General features: G+C 39.9%; 2 protein-coding genes across 2 annotated transcripts in view; both read right to left on the reverse strand.

Annotated features, from left to right (window-relative positions):
* The window catches only part of pigg (phosphatidylinositol glycan anchor biosynthesis class G (EMM blood group)), a 64,676-nt gene extending 62,552 nt beyond the window's left edge, over window positions 1-2,124 (reverse strand). Inside the window, exons 1-2 of the mRNA XM_080745837.1 lie at window positions 1,810-2,124; window positions 981-1,186 (exon numbers count right to left, since the gene is read on the reverse strand). Of these exons, the coding sequence (XP_080601963.1) occupies window positions 981-1,186; window positions 1,810-1,963 (360 nt within the window). The 5' untranslated portion in view covers window positions 1,964-2,124. The remainder of the gene's footprint in view (window positions 1-980; window positions 1,187-1,809) is intronic.
* Window positions 2,125-3,163: 1,039 nt separating this feature from the next.
* On the reverse strand, window positions 3,164-14,830 carry guf1 (GTP binding elongation factor GUF1; the record flags this gene model as incomplete). The annotated part of the gene is made up of 17 exons (XM_080745459.1): window positions 14,541-14,830; window positions 14,183-14,294; window positions 13,691-13,839; window positions 11,710-11,790; window positions 11,322-11,399; window positions 11,021-11,104; window positions 10,315-10,379; window positions 9,873-10,076; window positions 8,959-9,098; window positions 7,606-7,729; window positions 6,005-6,137; window positions 5,356-5,499; window positions 5,078-5,211; window positions 4,709-4,810; window positions 4,001-4,120; window positions 3,393-3,429; window positions 3,164-3,295 (listed from the first exon to the last, which is right to left on the reverse strand). The coding sequence occupies exons 1-17, from the start codon at window positions 14,733-14,735 to the stop codon at window positions 3,164-3,166; spliced, it is 2,034 nt and encodes a 677-aa protein (XP_080601585.1). The 5' UTR covers window positions 14,736-14,830.
* Window positions 14,831-15,075: the final 245 nt, after the last annotated feature.

Here is a 15,075-nt window from a genome sequence, read left to right on the forward strand (position 1 = left end):
CAATGCAATGCCATGAAACATCTGATATGGTAGGTTTGACTATAGAATTAGAATATCCATCCATTCAGTAACAGTTCCAACTGAGACTTCCAGAGTTCCTTATCCTGAGCAACTTCCTCCACTCCCTCTGGGAGTATACCGACTCCTGAGGCATTCCCAGGCCAGTGTGGAGATATAATCCCTCCATCTGGTCTTTGGTTGCCACAAGGTCTCCTCCCAGTGGGATGTGCATAGAAAACCTTCCTAGGAAGGCGCTCGGGAGGAATCCGTACTAGATGCCCGAACCACCTAAGCTGACTCCTTTCCAAGACGTGTAGAAGCAGCAATTCTACTTCCAAGTCCCTCTCGGGTGACTGAACTTCTCACCCTATCTCTAAGGGAGATACCAGAAAACTCATTTCGGCCGCTTGTACCCGCAACCTTTCGGTCATGACTCACACACGAGAGTAGGAACGAAGATTGCTCAGTAGACTAGACAGAGAGTTTTGCCTTCCGGCTCAACTCTTTTTTCTTTAAAACAGTGCGATTTAGCGACTGATGAGGGAATTGTCACTTAGGAGGACTCAATTAATTTCAATGACAAGCATTTTATCCTTATAGCAATAGCTGAAAAAGTTAACACTTAATCTAAAGTTCAAAACAGATGGATTCTTTGTATTAAAAAAAACAGGAAAGGAAATGGTTGAAGGCTAGAATGTTACCTTTAAGATAGTCAACTGCAAGTGGGAAATAAGGTAATAATGTATAAGAAATTGATAGCCCTATTTGCCCCAAATCATCATTCTGTCTTGCCCCACCAGCACGACCACCGCTTGTTTTGGATATGTACATCCAAGATCCAAGACTTAATTGGTTCATGGGGGTTTTGATTGAATACTTTATTAACAGTTTGCAAATAGTACAGGGGAGGGTGTCACTTGTATAGTCAGATGACTACTTATAATATATACAGTATATCATTTGAAAGGCAATTGTCTTACCTTAATTCTAGGCATGGTAACTGTGGGGGCTCTTGCTTTAGCTATGAAGCTGTGCGTTGAGCCCTGTTCAACCAGATGTCTTGTGTATGGCATGTGTGTCCGCCCATTGGGGCCAAATACAAAGTCCTCCCGGAGAGCATCAACTAGCATTATAACCACTCTGTTAAAGATGGGCTGAGGATGCTGAGATGAGTTGTGGGAGACCCCTGAAATGAGTTTCAAACGTCATGTAAGCTTATTGCATGGCCAGAAAAGAATGACACATACGGTACTTCAGTGTTGGGCAGTAACTAGTTACTAGTAAATATTACTGTAATATTATTATTACATTACTCTTACACAGTAACGAGTAGTATAAGTGTATAACATATTACTTTGTAAAACAAAATGTATATAGGCCTACCGGTATTACATATTACTCTGGTTTACTTTGGCTGTCTTTTGAAAACATGTCGTTTAAAAGGTCAAGAGAGATTGCTGCTATATTTTACAGACATTTTGGCTGATTTGGTGACTCTTATTATGATGAGCTTACTAAACAGATTCTGTTGTTGTACATCTCTTCTTTGTATTGCTAGTGTGTGTGTGTGTGTGTGTGTGTGTGTGTGGGGGGGGGGGGGGGGGGGGGGGGCGAAAGTAATGTGTAATATAATATTACTCTTGATATTCATATATAATACATAATAGTCTTATTAGGAGTATTGAGTAATATGTAATAAGTAGCCTAACATATTACACTCCTGAGTGAGTCCTGAGTAATATTGCCCAACACTGACTGCATACTGTGTACACAGTGTACAGTAGTCAGTATGTATTCCTATTTCCTTACCTGTCGCTGGCTCTGTTGGCATGTCTGACAGCTTGTTCTTAGATGGTAAAGAGGACTTGACAGGAACAGGGAAAAATCCCCTCAGAAAGAGGGCAACGCCAAACACCTCAAATATAAGAATGAAAGAGGCAAAAACAGATGAACGCACTTTCATCTTGTTGGTTGAGTGATGGTAACGTCAAGCAGATAATGTATTATGTACTAATAGCTAGCTTGACTGGTCGCTGTTTAGTGCATCACAGCAGATAGCTGGCCAAAATTCTATTTCATAGACAAGAGACATAATCTAAAACCGGAACGCGCTTAAATTGAATGGAGTGTCTTTTATTATAGCTGTTCGACAATACAGAAACAAAAATAAATCACATTTCTGCTCGTCGCTACTTAGAAGCAGCAGTATTTGTTATGAGCGGCTTCCGGGTTTTGGAAACTACGGGTAGTGTTTAGACTCAAACCCTCAGCTCAACGGCCCAACCATGCCCATCCCCTGCCTAACAGCTGCTACCCTCTTATTATTTTTTACACCAATAACCTCCATACACTATAAGTGTGTTTTAAAGTGCCTTTGTTATAGTTTTTTGTCACCGAAAATCACGCTGATTGATTGGTTGGTTGAATACTTTATTAACCGTTTACAAAAACGTACAGTGGTACAATTAATATACAAATTGTGCTAAAAGCATAACACAAATCCCTACACTAAAGGGCTGGTTTTCATTGTGGTCTGACTCATGTGTATAACAAAACGAAGCTACTAATAATGGTACGCAAGTGAAAAGTGATCCACTTTTGTTGCACTTTCCCATTGTGGAAATAATCCCATCCCAGAACAAGTGGGTTTGTCTCCAGAATGATCATTCCAGCTGCCTGCTGCTGCCATCTAGTGGACTGTTGTATTTAATCATACAGGTTAGATTACTTACATGTCCTGTAACTCAGTTTGTGTAATGTAGCTGAGCTTTAGCATGTATTTTGTCCAATCTGTAGTATGTAGGCCTACAATATAACCTTCTTGTTGTTGTTTATGTTTGGTCTTCCTGCTCTTCAATGAAGACATTTAGATCCTGTGTTGAGGTTAGACACAGCCTTTGACACGATACTGTACCCTATTTCTCCCATTCACAAACAGGCAGGCTCCCAGACATCAGTGGTAAAAACTCCAGTGTGTGGGACATGACATTAATGAAAAACTGTATTTAAAACCATGGCACAAGGACTGCAGTTTGAAACACCAATAACCACTTTATTTAGAGAATAATCTCTTAATTATTCCTTCGTCAGACACGTCTTTCATAATAAAGACACATTAAGCAGCGAATCACCTTAAATAACAGCAACATTAAATGTTCTTCTATTAGTCTTTTCTCTTCAGAACATTTATGAAGGCGTCTTTGGGAACTTCCACATTGCCAATACGCCGCATCTTCTTTTTACCCTCAGCCTGTTTTTTCAGTAATTTCATCTTCCGTGTGATGTCACCTCCATACTACAAAAAAAACAAAAAAAGGTGTTACCATGTTTGGAACTTGTACTTGTACTATTATCTGAAGATTCAAAGATTTCAAGAAGAAATGTCTACTTACACATTTAGCAAGGACATTTTTCCTGTAAGCTTTAATTCTGAAAGAGACAACAAGAGAGATACATCAAATACATCACACAGTGTTGAGTAGAAAGGGATCATAATGCCAAGCCTCAGCATCACAGGAGCAGGACAACACAGGATACAGTATGTAGAGAAGACACTGGAGCAGCTTGGACAAGTGAAGTGAAGCTTCTTAATCTTTTAATAAGGTACCCAGTCAAAAAGTATTGACTGACATTTTGATGCTACTGCATCTTCCTCAGAGTCATAACTTTACGTGCATGTATGTGGTTGTTTGCCCATGGCTATTCTTGCAAACCGCTGATATTTGTGACCAGGCTTTACATATCAGTTCACACAATGCTAATTGAAATGATACATCTAATTTAATAAAATTAAATCAACACACGATTTGAACACATCTATAGTGCATAAATGAGACTTTTACTGACTATGTTGTGTGCTATAATGTAGCTTCAGGTTTCAAAGAATGACAAAATGTATCAGAGAGATTACATATTTTAGAGCAAGAAAATGCAAACAATAAAAAATGCAAACACTTTTTTTTATCTAATTATTTCAGATAGGACAATGTTGTACACTTACGTCTCCCTGGCGAGAACCTTGCTCCCAATGGCTGCTTGTACAGCAATCTCAAACATTTGCCTTGGAATGGAGTCTTTCAGCCGCTCACACATGGCTTTCCCAAAAACGTACGCCCGTTCTCTGTAATCAAAATATACACTTCTCTGAATCACGATTCAAGGTTTAATTTGTCACTCACTCATGTAAAGGCAGTAGTACACACAACAGTAACACAGGCTGAGAAAAACTGTCAGAAGAAAGTAACTACCCCTAGGTGGGGTTGGCAAAAGGGCCTTTCTGTGTGGAGTTTGCATGTTCTCCCCGTATCTCCTAGAGTAGATACCCTCACAAAAACATGCAGTAATCCTGGTCTCTATAATGCCTCCCCCTGGCCAGCCGGGGCGCCTGATGGAGGGGAATGGAACTGGTTGGAATAACGTGTTCCTTCCACGCGCTACGTCCAACCGGGGAAGCTCCCCCTGTCAGGTGACAAGAAGCGGCCTGCTCACTCCTCATGCACTGAAGGAAGCATGAGCTCAGTTCGGGGCCCTCCCCAGGTTGGCAGAGGGAGAGCAGAGCCCAGGATTACAGCTTAGGCAATTGGCACCGGGTGAAAAATGGGTTACAAAAATCGTGGGATAAAAATTTAGTAAAAAAAAAAGAAAAAAAAAAAAAAGTAACAATGATATTGCACAACACGTAACACAAATATCACTATTTGAAACGTACCTGTGCACGATTGTGGTGAGTTCCTCCACAGGCAGACCATTCAACAGAATATCCATCTTAACCAAGTTAGCTGGCTGGTAACCAGCATTTTCATAGTCAAAGCTAGGTAGAATAAATAAACCAAAATCAGGCCTATTTGAAGGTAGAAGCTTTCAGAGTTACTGCAAATATGTACAATGACAAATATAATGAACAGAAGTATCTTTAATATCTACTAAAAATATAAATGCATGCGCACATAACTATAACGGAGATGGAAATTCTTCAAAGTATGAGAACTACTAGTTTGAAAAACATTTGTAAATAAAACATAAAAATCCTCCCACTAATTCTTAGTTTGTGTAATATAGATACAATCTTTAGTTTTACCTGGCATATCCAGATGACATTGATTTGAGAAGGTCGTAGAAGTCGACCACAATTTCATTTAGAGGGAAGAGGTACTTCATCATAACACGATGGTCATCGATGTACACCATATTCTGCTGGATGGCTCTGCGGTTCTTTGAGACAAAAACAAAATCAAGTATGTAACTTTGACATGCTTTTTTGCATCCATCAATATTGAGCATTACTTTTGTCCAAAAATGTAGAATTCACATGAGAAGGAATCAACAATCAATGCAAACATAAAGTATAGAGCTTACCAAGCAGAGTGTCATAATCTTGCCCGTGTACATGTCTGGAGAAAGGATAGTCCCCAACACCATGGGCTCCAGATACTCTGACACCACTGATTTGTCTGGGAACTGAGCAGGGTTGACTATGGTGATCTCCTCACTGCCATGTTGCTAAAAGAACAACCTCTGTTATTTAGTCACATGACAAAGCTACAATATTGGACTTATTTTTAAAAAAGAGTCCCAATTTTAGGCATGTCAAAATAGGCAAACATTCAGCGCAAATAGGTGAACATTCGGTGAGAACAGCAGATCTACAAGCTCACAGCGCATGGCATTGTGAGCTTAAAGATTTTTATCCTAGAGATTAGGTGTAGAGGGAAAAAGGAGGGGATCAAGTATAGACCTCTGGGTCTAGACTCCAGTCAACAAAGTATATAAGGTGTGAGTGGTCAAAGTGAAGGCCAGTCCTTCAGCAAATCTATCTGACTAAGAGAGAAAAATCGGATTAAAGCCAGAATTTCAACTGGCTTTCACTTTTCACACACGAGGCATGCTATAAAACTGGCAGAAGTCCCCTTTTAACTACAATCAGGTAAATTAGTCCAAACAGTGTAGCGTCTGATATCACTGTTCCTGTCCAATATACACAATGCAAGCTGAAACTGGCTCTTACCTTAATGAGTTTGGCTGAGGACAGGATCGCTTTGTAGGGTACAGTGGGTGCTGTTACTATGACAGAGGCATTATACTCCTGCTCTAGCCTTTGATTAAACACCTCCATATGAAGAAGACCCAGGAAGCCAAGTCTGCAAGGAGAATGAAAAGACTGTAATAAAGTGGACCCCCTTATTATCAGATTTGGTTTGCAAGTAGCCCTAATGTTTTTTTTACAGAAAACGTTCCCTCAACATTGTCTGAAATAAAGCAGCATAAAATGCCAACAATAAATCTGAAAGTCTGTATGTCCCCTGTCCTGTGTATGTATGATACAGTATAGCTCCCACAGTTTTTACAACATGGCAGCGAAGGGGTCAGCCATCCCAAATATGGTGTACGGCTCCAGACTGGCCTCCACGTACTTACTGCAAAGGGAATCCATTCCAATATTAGACCCATCGTTTATTTCTTCAATTTCGTCCCAATTTTAGTCATTATGAATGTACCCCAAGAGTATAGTGCAGTCTCTGTCACTATCAACCACTACTGTTTGATCTGGGAGGGTGGAGATAACCACATGTCTCCTGCAATACACAAGCAAGTCACCAGCCACTTCTTTTCACCTGACAGTGATGAGTTACATCGGGATGACGTTAACGCTATGCAGAGGAACACACAGGCTACCTGAACAACCTAGACATTGGTAGTGCAGCAGCGACAGATATCACCTCCTCCCTGCCTAGCTTCCCACCTGTCAATATGGTTGGTGCGCCCGGCCAACTCTAAGGCACTGTGGAGGAATCAAACTCCATTCTCCACAGTAATGGGCAGGAACTTTACCCCTGCGACATCTGGCAGAGGCATAACCTGAAAGAATGTGCACTTACTTGTCTTAAAAACAAGAATACATCTGCCTCATAAAACCTGGATGCAAAAGAATTTTCTCAAACTCGACTGCAATAAATCATCATCGGCTCCGACTCCCTCACCCGATCCACCCAGGACTTCTCACTCAACATCGACACCCTTCCTTTTACCAAAAGAGCATTCTTTTGTCTCCAGGACATTGCCCGTCTCCGGCCCTCCCTGACGTTCTCTGCTGCCGAAACGCTTTCTCTCACTACCTCTCTGACCTCCTAGAGCCACATGTTCCGTCCTGTTCCCACAGGTCCAGCAAGGCCGGCCTCCTCAAGGTCTGCAAGACCAGCCGCCGAACCTAGGGAGACAGTGCGGCCACTGTCACCCTCCCTCTGGAATGCACTCCCCAAACGCATCAGAGATGCCGCCTCCCTCCCTACATTCAAAACCGCCCAGAAAACCCAGCTATTCACAATTGCCTTTCTAATAAAGTTGCTGTTGTTACCTACCCTCTCCCCCTGGCCCCCCTCACACTTGTAAAGCGGCTTTAGGTACTCAGAAAACCGATATGTAAATTCCAGATATTATTATTATAGACTGAGAAACTCCACATTCATTTGTTGTCTTTCATTTTAAACTGGACATTTTGCTAAATTAAATCATCGAAGAGCAATCAGAACAAGCCATTTACCTTTATCTTATAACAGTTTTGTACAACTGTTTTAACTATTAGTATGTTGCATTTGTGTTCCTACTAACCTCCAGCCTGCTCCCAAAGCCATACTGCTGTCCCTCTGCACTGTGACACTGGAATCGTTCAGGGTTAGCCTCTCAATGGCACTGCGAAGAACAGGATATTCTGACTGGTCCATTGGGTACATCCCTGGGGAAAGGAGGAAAAAGAAAATAAGAATCAGAGGGAGAGAGAGAGAGAACATAAGCAACAACCATTAGTCCATGCATTGTTTATTTGCAAACCACTGAATGTACAAAAAGCTAACCAGCTCCTGACTGGAGTCATTATTCATCACAAACACTGAATAAACATTGAAGAGGTACATTATGTCAACCTGTCTAGCCTTTATTCCAGCCTAGAACAAAAGCACAATAGCAATTGTTATGCTCTATGTATTCACAGAAAACCTAATGCTGTACATACTGTAGGAAGACAGTAAAGATCTTTGTGCATGGCAAGATTAATTATTAAGGGCTGGCAGTGACTATGATAACTCATACTCAGCCTTTATTTGCCAGTGGGGAGGGAAGTGCTAAAAGGAACGCAAGAGTGACAAACTTGTGCCGATTGGTCAGCTGCTGTGGGTTATACAGCAGCTGACCAATGAGTGCAAGCCAAAGTTCTTATCTTCTTTTGAGTTATATGACAGCTGACCAATCAGTGCAGCTAAATTGCCCATGCAGAACTGGCAGCCTCAAAAGAAACACCATCAATAATGAACAACAATATGAAACACTTTATACCCTCAACAGAGCATGCATAATGCAGGGCAAAAGGAAATTAGTACAGTATACACAGTAACCATTTTACATGGTGTCCTTATTGTAATGAACTGTTGTGGGCATAAAATTGACACAGGCAGACAAACAGACAGATACAGAGATCTCATATGGGAATGGATGGGTCACAGACAGACGGATACAACGGGTACTCTGACACACAGACAGACAGATACAGAGATCTCCATATGGGCATAAAGGGGTCACAGACAGACAGACAGACGTGTACAACAGGTACTCTGATAAAGGGTACAATTGTATTGCATAACCGGGTGAAGCATTGGATTCCCAACTTGCATCGACGTGCCCGAGTAAGTCTGCTGGGCATATTGGTCATATTGGATATTGGTCAATCCAAAATGTAATGAAATCTCTATGTGAGAGAGAGTGGCCTCCTTTGAAGCAGATAACTGTTTTCTTTGCACTCTACTTACTGTATGTGACCATTTACCCTGACATTATTGTCGACTAGGGTTCATACCATTTTATACTGATCTTGCACTTGAAAGTCTCTCTGGAGAGTGTATGCTAAAACTAACAGCTGTGAATTGACCTCTAATTCTAAAAAGTGGAAGTCAAGCGAGAATTTCTGCTCACCAGCGAACACCATGGCTTTGGCAGGCTTAAACCCCGGAAGTGACTCTACTGGATTGTGCTGATGATAAAGAGTGTCACCAATCTGGGCTTCCTTCACGTCTTTCATCCCTGCTATAATGTAGCCCACTTGGCCTGCATACCTGCACATCAGATCATGCAAGTGAGTTAAACTCTAGAAAAGTGGTTCTCAATAACACAATCGTTAAGCCCCTCAAGGAACCCTGAGAGTCCCTGGACCCCACACTGAGAACCATTGTTCTAGAATATTACACAGTGAAAACAGACATTTTTTTAATAAACAGATAAATGACATGGTGCAGGTAAAACCGGTTTTATTTTTTAAATGTGTTTATTTCTTTATTTTCATTAAAACAAAGCAATAACGTATGACACTGGCTTGTGTGATCATCGTTATTTTGCTGCACAGAGCAGTGCCAGCCAGGAACCAAATGAGTTGGCAACTTCATTGGCAGTGGCACTTCATGAAAAGTGTGGCCAAACTCATGAACTCTAGCAAGTGACCATCAAGGAAATGTGCTGGCTAATTTTGCATAAACAGGATGGTTTGCTGAGATTCTTTTCTGATTAACCACTTTAAACCTATTGTGAGCTTGATCAGCTATTTCGACAGAAATGTCCAGAAAAACGATGCTAGGATTCATGAGGTTAACCCCATCTATTACACACATTACAATGCATACAACTAAACTACTTTCTCTTGGTGGTACCAACTTGAACGTCAGTTCTAGGAAGAGATTTGCAATAATAAAAAGAATATACTGTATATTTCTAAACCCGGTACTACATCCAGACACACAGACCCTCCACTGTAAGAGGTGAATGATAATGTCATGTCAACTCTGGATAATAATGTGCTAAATAAGAGAAGTGAAATGCGGATAAAAGCTACTTACAACCTGTTCGTTGGATACTCATCTGGTCGGAGCAGGCCCAGCTCATTGACCTCGTAGCTTTTGCCAAGGTACGCCGATACAATCTTGTCCCCTTTTCTGACATGGCCTCCAAACACAGCAATGTTAGCTACCACACCTCTGTAGTGGTCAAAATTGGAGTCAAATACCAGAGCTTTAAACGGCTCATCACGTCTAGCAGTGGGTCTGAGAATGGACAAAAAAGTACATGAAAATCATTTCATGTTTAAAATGGAAGAAATGCAGGAAATGGAGGAGTATCTCAAAGAAAAAAAGATGTTCAAGTTGAAAGACTACAGACAATGTAGATTTCAAAGAGTTTAATAAAGTATAAATATTAAAAAGAAATCAGCACTCGGGCCATTCAGTCAGTAACATCATTCATTACAGCATTTAACATTTAAGAAAAATCAGCAATACTTACGGTGGAATTCTGTTGACAACCTCTTGCAGCACTTGATCAACATTTGTTCCAAGTTTAGCTGAAATCTTAGAAAATGAAATCAATTGCGTTCTTCAATGTCAGTTCATATTATACATCTATACAGAGAACTGAAAAACATTTTGCATATCTACAAAAGCATCAATGCAAACACAAGCTGAGCAGAAAATGTAATGATGGCAAGAAAACAACAATATTGCTAGAATTCAATGATAAACAGTGAAGTAAGATATCATGAGACTTACAGTTGCCTACCAAATAATTGGAAATAAGAACATAAAAAGGACCATAACAGTGGTCTGCCTGTTTAAACCATTGACAATGACTTGTTTATACAGTACTTGATTTTCCAGTCTACTGTGGTTTCCTTGATATTTGAGGAATCCACTGATTGATCAAGTTGATCAAGATAGGTACTGCAACTGCATGCTAGTATACACTACATATAATTGTGCAGTTATTATTTGTCAAAGTTACGCTATCGTTGCATTTTAATGCATTATAAAGAGTTTTTTTTATGTCTACTCTGAACAAATATTGTCCCTGGAGAAAAGACGCACTAAACAAATTAGGAAAATTAACGGTGAAATGATCTTGTCTTGTGTTTTGGTACGATAACTGCCCAAAGCTTTGACACTGGTATGGTCCTAGACAGTATAAAAAACAATTTGTGCATACTCGAACTCACCCTGATGCATTCTTCACATGGAATATCAAACACCTTCTCAATCTGTTTCTCGACCCTCTCTGGGTCAGCGTTCTTCAAATCAATCTGAAGAAGAATATGTCAGAGGTTAGTGACTTGCCTCTATTCAAAAAAGTACCATGTGGCCTTAAAATCAAATCACTGGTGGATCTGAATGACTAAGTGGAATGGCAGAGTGACCTAGGTGTTAAGATTGACTGTCCAATCCCATTAAAGTCAGTCTGGGGATGTCCCCACTCTGCAATCACATACAGAAGGATATTATCCTTGTGCAAGAGTGTACCTTGTTGATGACGGGGATAATTGTCAGCTGAGCTTCGAAAGCCAGGTAGAAGTTAGCCACCGTCTGTGCCTGAATGCCCTTCACGTCAATAAACATTTATGTTAGCAAAGTAGCATTCACTATGTATTTCCATATAAATCCATATAAATCAACCAGGAACAGCTGGTAACAAATAATATGACAGTAACAGTCCACTAATGGCTACGTAACACTATCCCCAAATTCCCAGGCCGGGAACACATTTTAGTGTAGTACAGTCCATGTATATTATGTCGCAACATATTTGTTTTTGTAATTTTTGAATAATATTTGACTTTATTCAGAGAACTTTAGGGTCAGGTCTAAATCAACTACTCAGCACCATACATATTGAGGGCAAAGCACTTACTTGGTTGGCATCGACAATAAGTAGAACCCCTTGGCATGCTGAAATTGATCTGGACACCTCATAACTGAAGTCGACATGACCCTGGGCAGAGTAACATATTATGAATGGAAAAAATACATGTTTTACAGGTAATAAAATCTTACAATTGCAATAAATAAACTATCTTGAACAAAGAATATTGAATAAAACATTCATGAGAACTAAATTTAATAGAAAGCTGAGACAAAATGATTAACCTGGCAATCTGCTTTTGTCCACACTGTATTAGCACATTCATCAATTCTTGGCCTTTTATGTAATACACAGTATTATATAAAGCCACTGTGGTGTATAGGGTGTGCCAAATGTAGTTCTAAGAGCGGACATTTCTTGGGTAAACAAAGCCTTACACAGGTGTTCTGATTAGACTATAGCATTAGTTCTATGCAATCAAACAATTGAAACACCTGTGTTTTTACCCAAGAAATGGCCGCTAAGGACTACAATGACGTAGGTGCTGGCACACACTATTCAAACAAACGTATTACCATATAGTCATCCACAGGGGGCTTGGTCTTTTCCCAAATATGAATTCCAAACTTTATTCCAAAATGATATTTTTATTCAAGACCTCTACTTTTTATTGTTTTCTGAGACAAGTGTGTTTGCTTTTTGTTTGATTTTGGTGTGGAGTGGTTTTAATACTGTATTTGTGATGCAATAGGTTTGAAAACAAAAAACCTACCGGTAAAAAAAAGGTTCATCGGGCTAACAGTAAGGTGCAGACTCAGACATTGCATAATTTCACTAAATACAATAATTATACTGCAGTCCTTTTATTGAATTAGAAATGCTGCCCAAATTAAAAGCAGACATCCATGCAGTTATCACAACAAACACTAGAGTGCATATGTGGACAATTTTCAGGTTTTGAAAATAAGCACTGTTTTTCAGTGAATTCCCTTTTTTTTTTCAGAATCCAAACTTTTTCAAGATTTCATTGACATATTTCGTCCAGGTCTGGAAAACATAAACATGGATACATAATTCCATACTTGTCCAGACCTGTGCAAGCCCTGTGCAAGCAAGCACCCTGCATCTCTAGAAACATCCCATATCTACAACCGGAAGAAATCAGATATAAACAGATATAAACTAGAAAAAGTGCTCCTCTGAGCACAGGTTTACACCAGGTCAGGGAGGCTAATGTGGGCCAGCAATGTTCGGAATTCAGGCACTAGAGGTGATGGAATGTGTAGAAGTTGAGAGATTAATCTTGATGAAGCTATGACACAGATACAATATGTTGATTTGTAGGAGTGTAGAATACAGTTTGTGTTTACAGGCGTGTGTGAACTTTCACGGCAAAGATTTGGGGGCAGAGGTTCTGCTATGTCCTCCAGGGAGTGTGTGTGCACAGTTTCACGTCGATTGACAGGAGATTAGCTGTTCACAGACGTCCGGACACACGGGCAGACACATGAACACACACACACAGACGGACGTGACTCAGCCACACCTCAGCGTGGCCAGGGTTCCCACACATCTTTACCAATTAATTTCCAAAACGTTTCCAGAATTTTTAACCCGATTTCCATGACTATATACAATAATTCAGCTCAATAACGAGTCGCTTACTCCTATGCGCAATGCCCAAAGACAGGTAGTGTATGCCAGTGGTTCTCAACCTTTTCAGGCTGTGACCCCTGAAATAATCATATTTTAACTAGGGAGTTGAGGAATTTTTGAGGAATTTTTCTTTTTCACAATTTCTGCCTCTAATATTTGACAATTTGGCCAATGTTTAATTTGTCATTTCAGAGGTATTAAAAAAAGCAATAACCAAAGACAATGCATAGCTATTTTATCCAGGACCCTTGATCAATTCCAAAACTTTTCCAGTACTGGAAAAATATTTTTCTAATTTCAAAATATTTCCAGGAATTTCATGACCGTGGGAACCCTGCCTGGCGGAGACAATAAGAATGAAGTGTTGACTTACTGGTGTGTCGATAAGGTTCAAGAGATACTGTTGACCCTGATGGGTGTAAAACAATGAGGCCGTCTGGGCCTTTACTGTTATCCCTCGCTCTCTCTCCACCTGGAGCTTGTCGAGCACCTGCTTGTTCTTCGCAGTCGTTGATATGGCACCTGTTTACCAGGGATATGGCTGTCACAAGCTTGACACTTTACTTGACGATGAATTGTGTAAATGCAAAAAAGTTGCATTTCTGTTTGGCTTTTCGGCATTGTAAAAAAAAATATATTTTGCATGGGGCAGATATGACACTTGACACAAAGAAATGACTGACAACGGCCGATACCAATAATCAAAATAAATAATGAACTATGGCTAAAATAGGCCCTAATTAATCATTTTATACCTATCTACAAGCTCACAGTTGTGAGCTTGTATATCAGCTATTTACACAATGTTTGAAAAAGTAGGAAAGGTTTTCAACATGGAAACGCTTATGAGCAACCTCAGGCCTACCTGTCATTTCCAGCAGTCTGTCAGCCAAAGTGCTTTTTCCATGGTCAATATGAGCAATGATGCTAAAATTCCTGATTCTTTCGACAGGGAACTTGGACAGGTCATCAGCATCCTACAAAGTAAACAGTGCCACAATTTGGCACAGAAAACCCTAAATCAAATGTTCTGTTTTGAATAGCAAAGTGCAACAGTATTCACATTAGTCTTTTAAATTCTCTATCACTCATCTATGCTGATATCGGATATTACTGATGGTCAATATGCATTGATTGTATAGCCTACATAATACATTATAATGCAATACATGTTACAATTACATTAACATGTCATTCATAAAGAACTTCATCCAGTTCCTTACCTTGTTTGTTTGTGATGTATCACTGTGTAGCAGTTTAAATCTGCTTGAGATTATTGGTAGGTGTTTTATCCATCTGTGTCTTAAAGTTATATGGTTTGTGCTATAGCTTTGGATCTTCTTTCTATACATTTTTAACTCTAAAAGACGTCTTAAAATTGGCATTTCGTGCCATCGTCTCAAAATGCAGTATGACATGTTTAGAATAAAAGTACAGTCTCATTAACTGAGATCACCAAATAATAATGCATAGCCTACTGTGGCGCATCACTGCATATTTTGCCCAGCTAGAAAATGTGACTTCGTCCGCAATATTAAATAACATTATTTAAAATAAATGTAAAGCCCTAGAAAGAACCCAACGTCAAGAGCTTCATGGAGGCTGCCATTTTGAGGTGACAGGTCACGCGCAATGTATTCTGGGAAATGTGGTTGTCTGGTTGACTCAGAGTTGAGTCCTTGTTCTTCTAAAAAGATTTCCTGCAGTTTAGACACATTTCAGTAGGCTTGTCATTTAGACCTACATTTCCATCAATAT

This window comes from Nannobrachium achirus (genome assembly GCF_963921795.1).
Source record: "Nannobrachium achirus genome assembly, chromosome: 17".
Classification (NCBI taxonomy): domain Eukaryota; kingdom Metazoa; phylum Chordata; class Actinopteri; order Myctophiformes; family Myctophidae; genus Nannobrachium; species Nannobrachium achirus.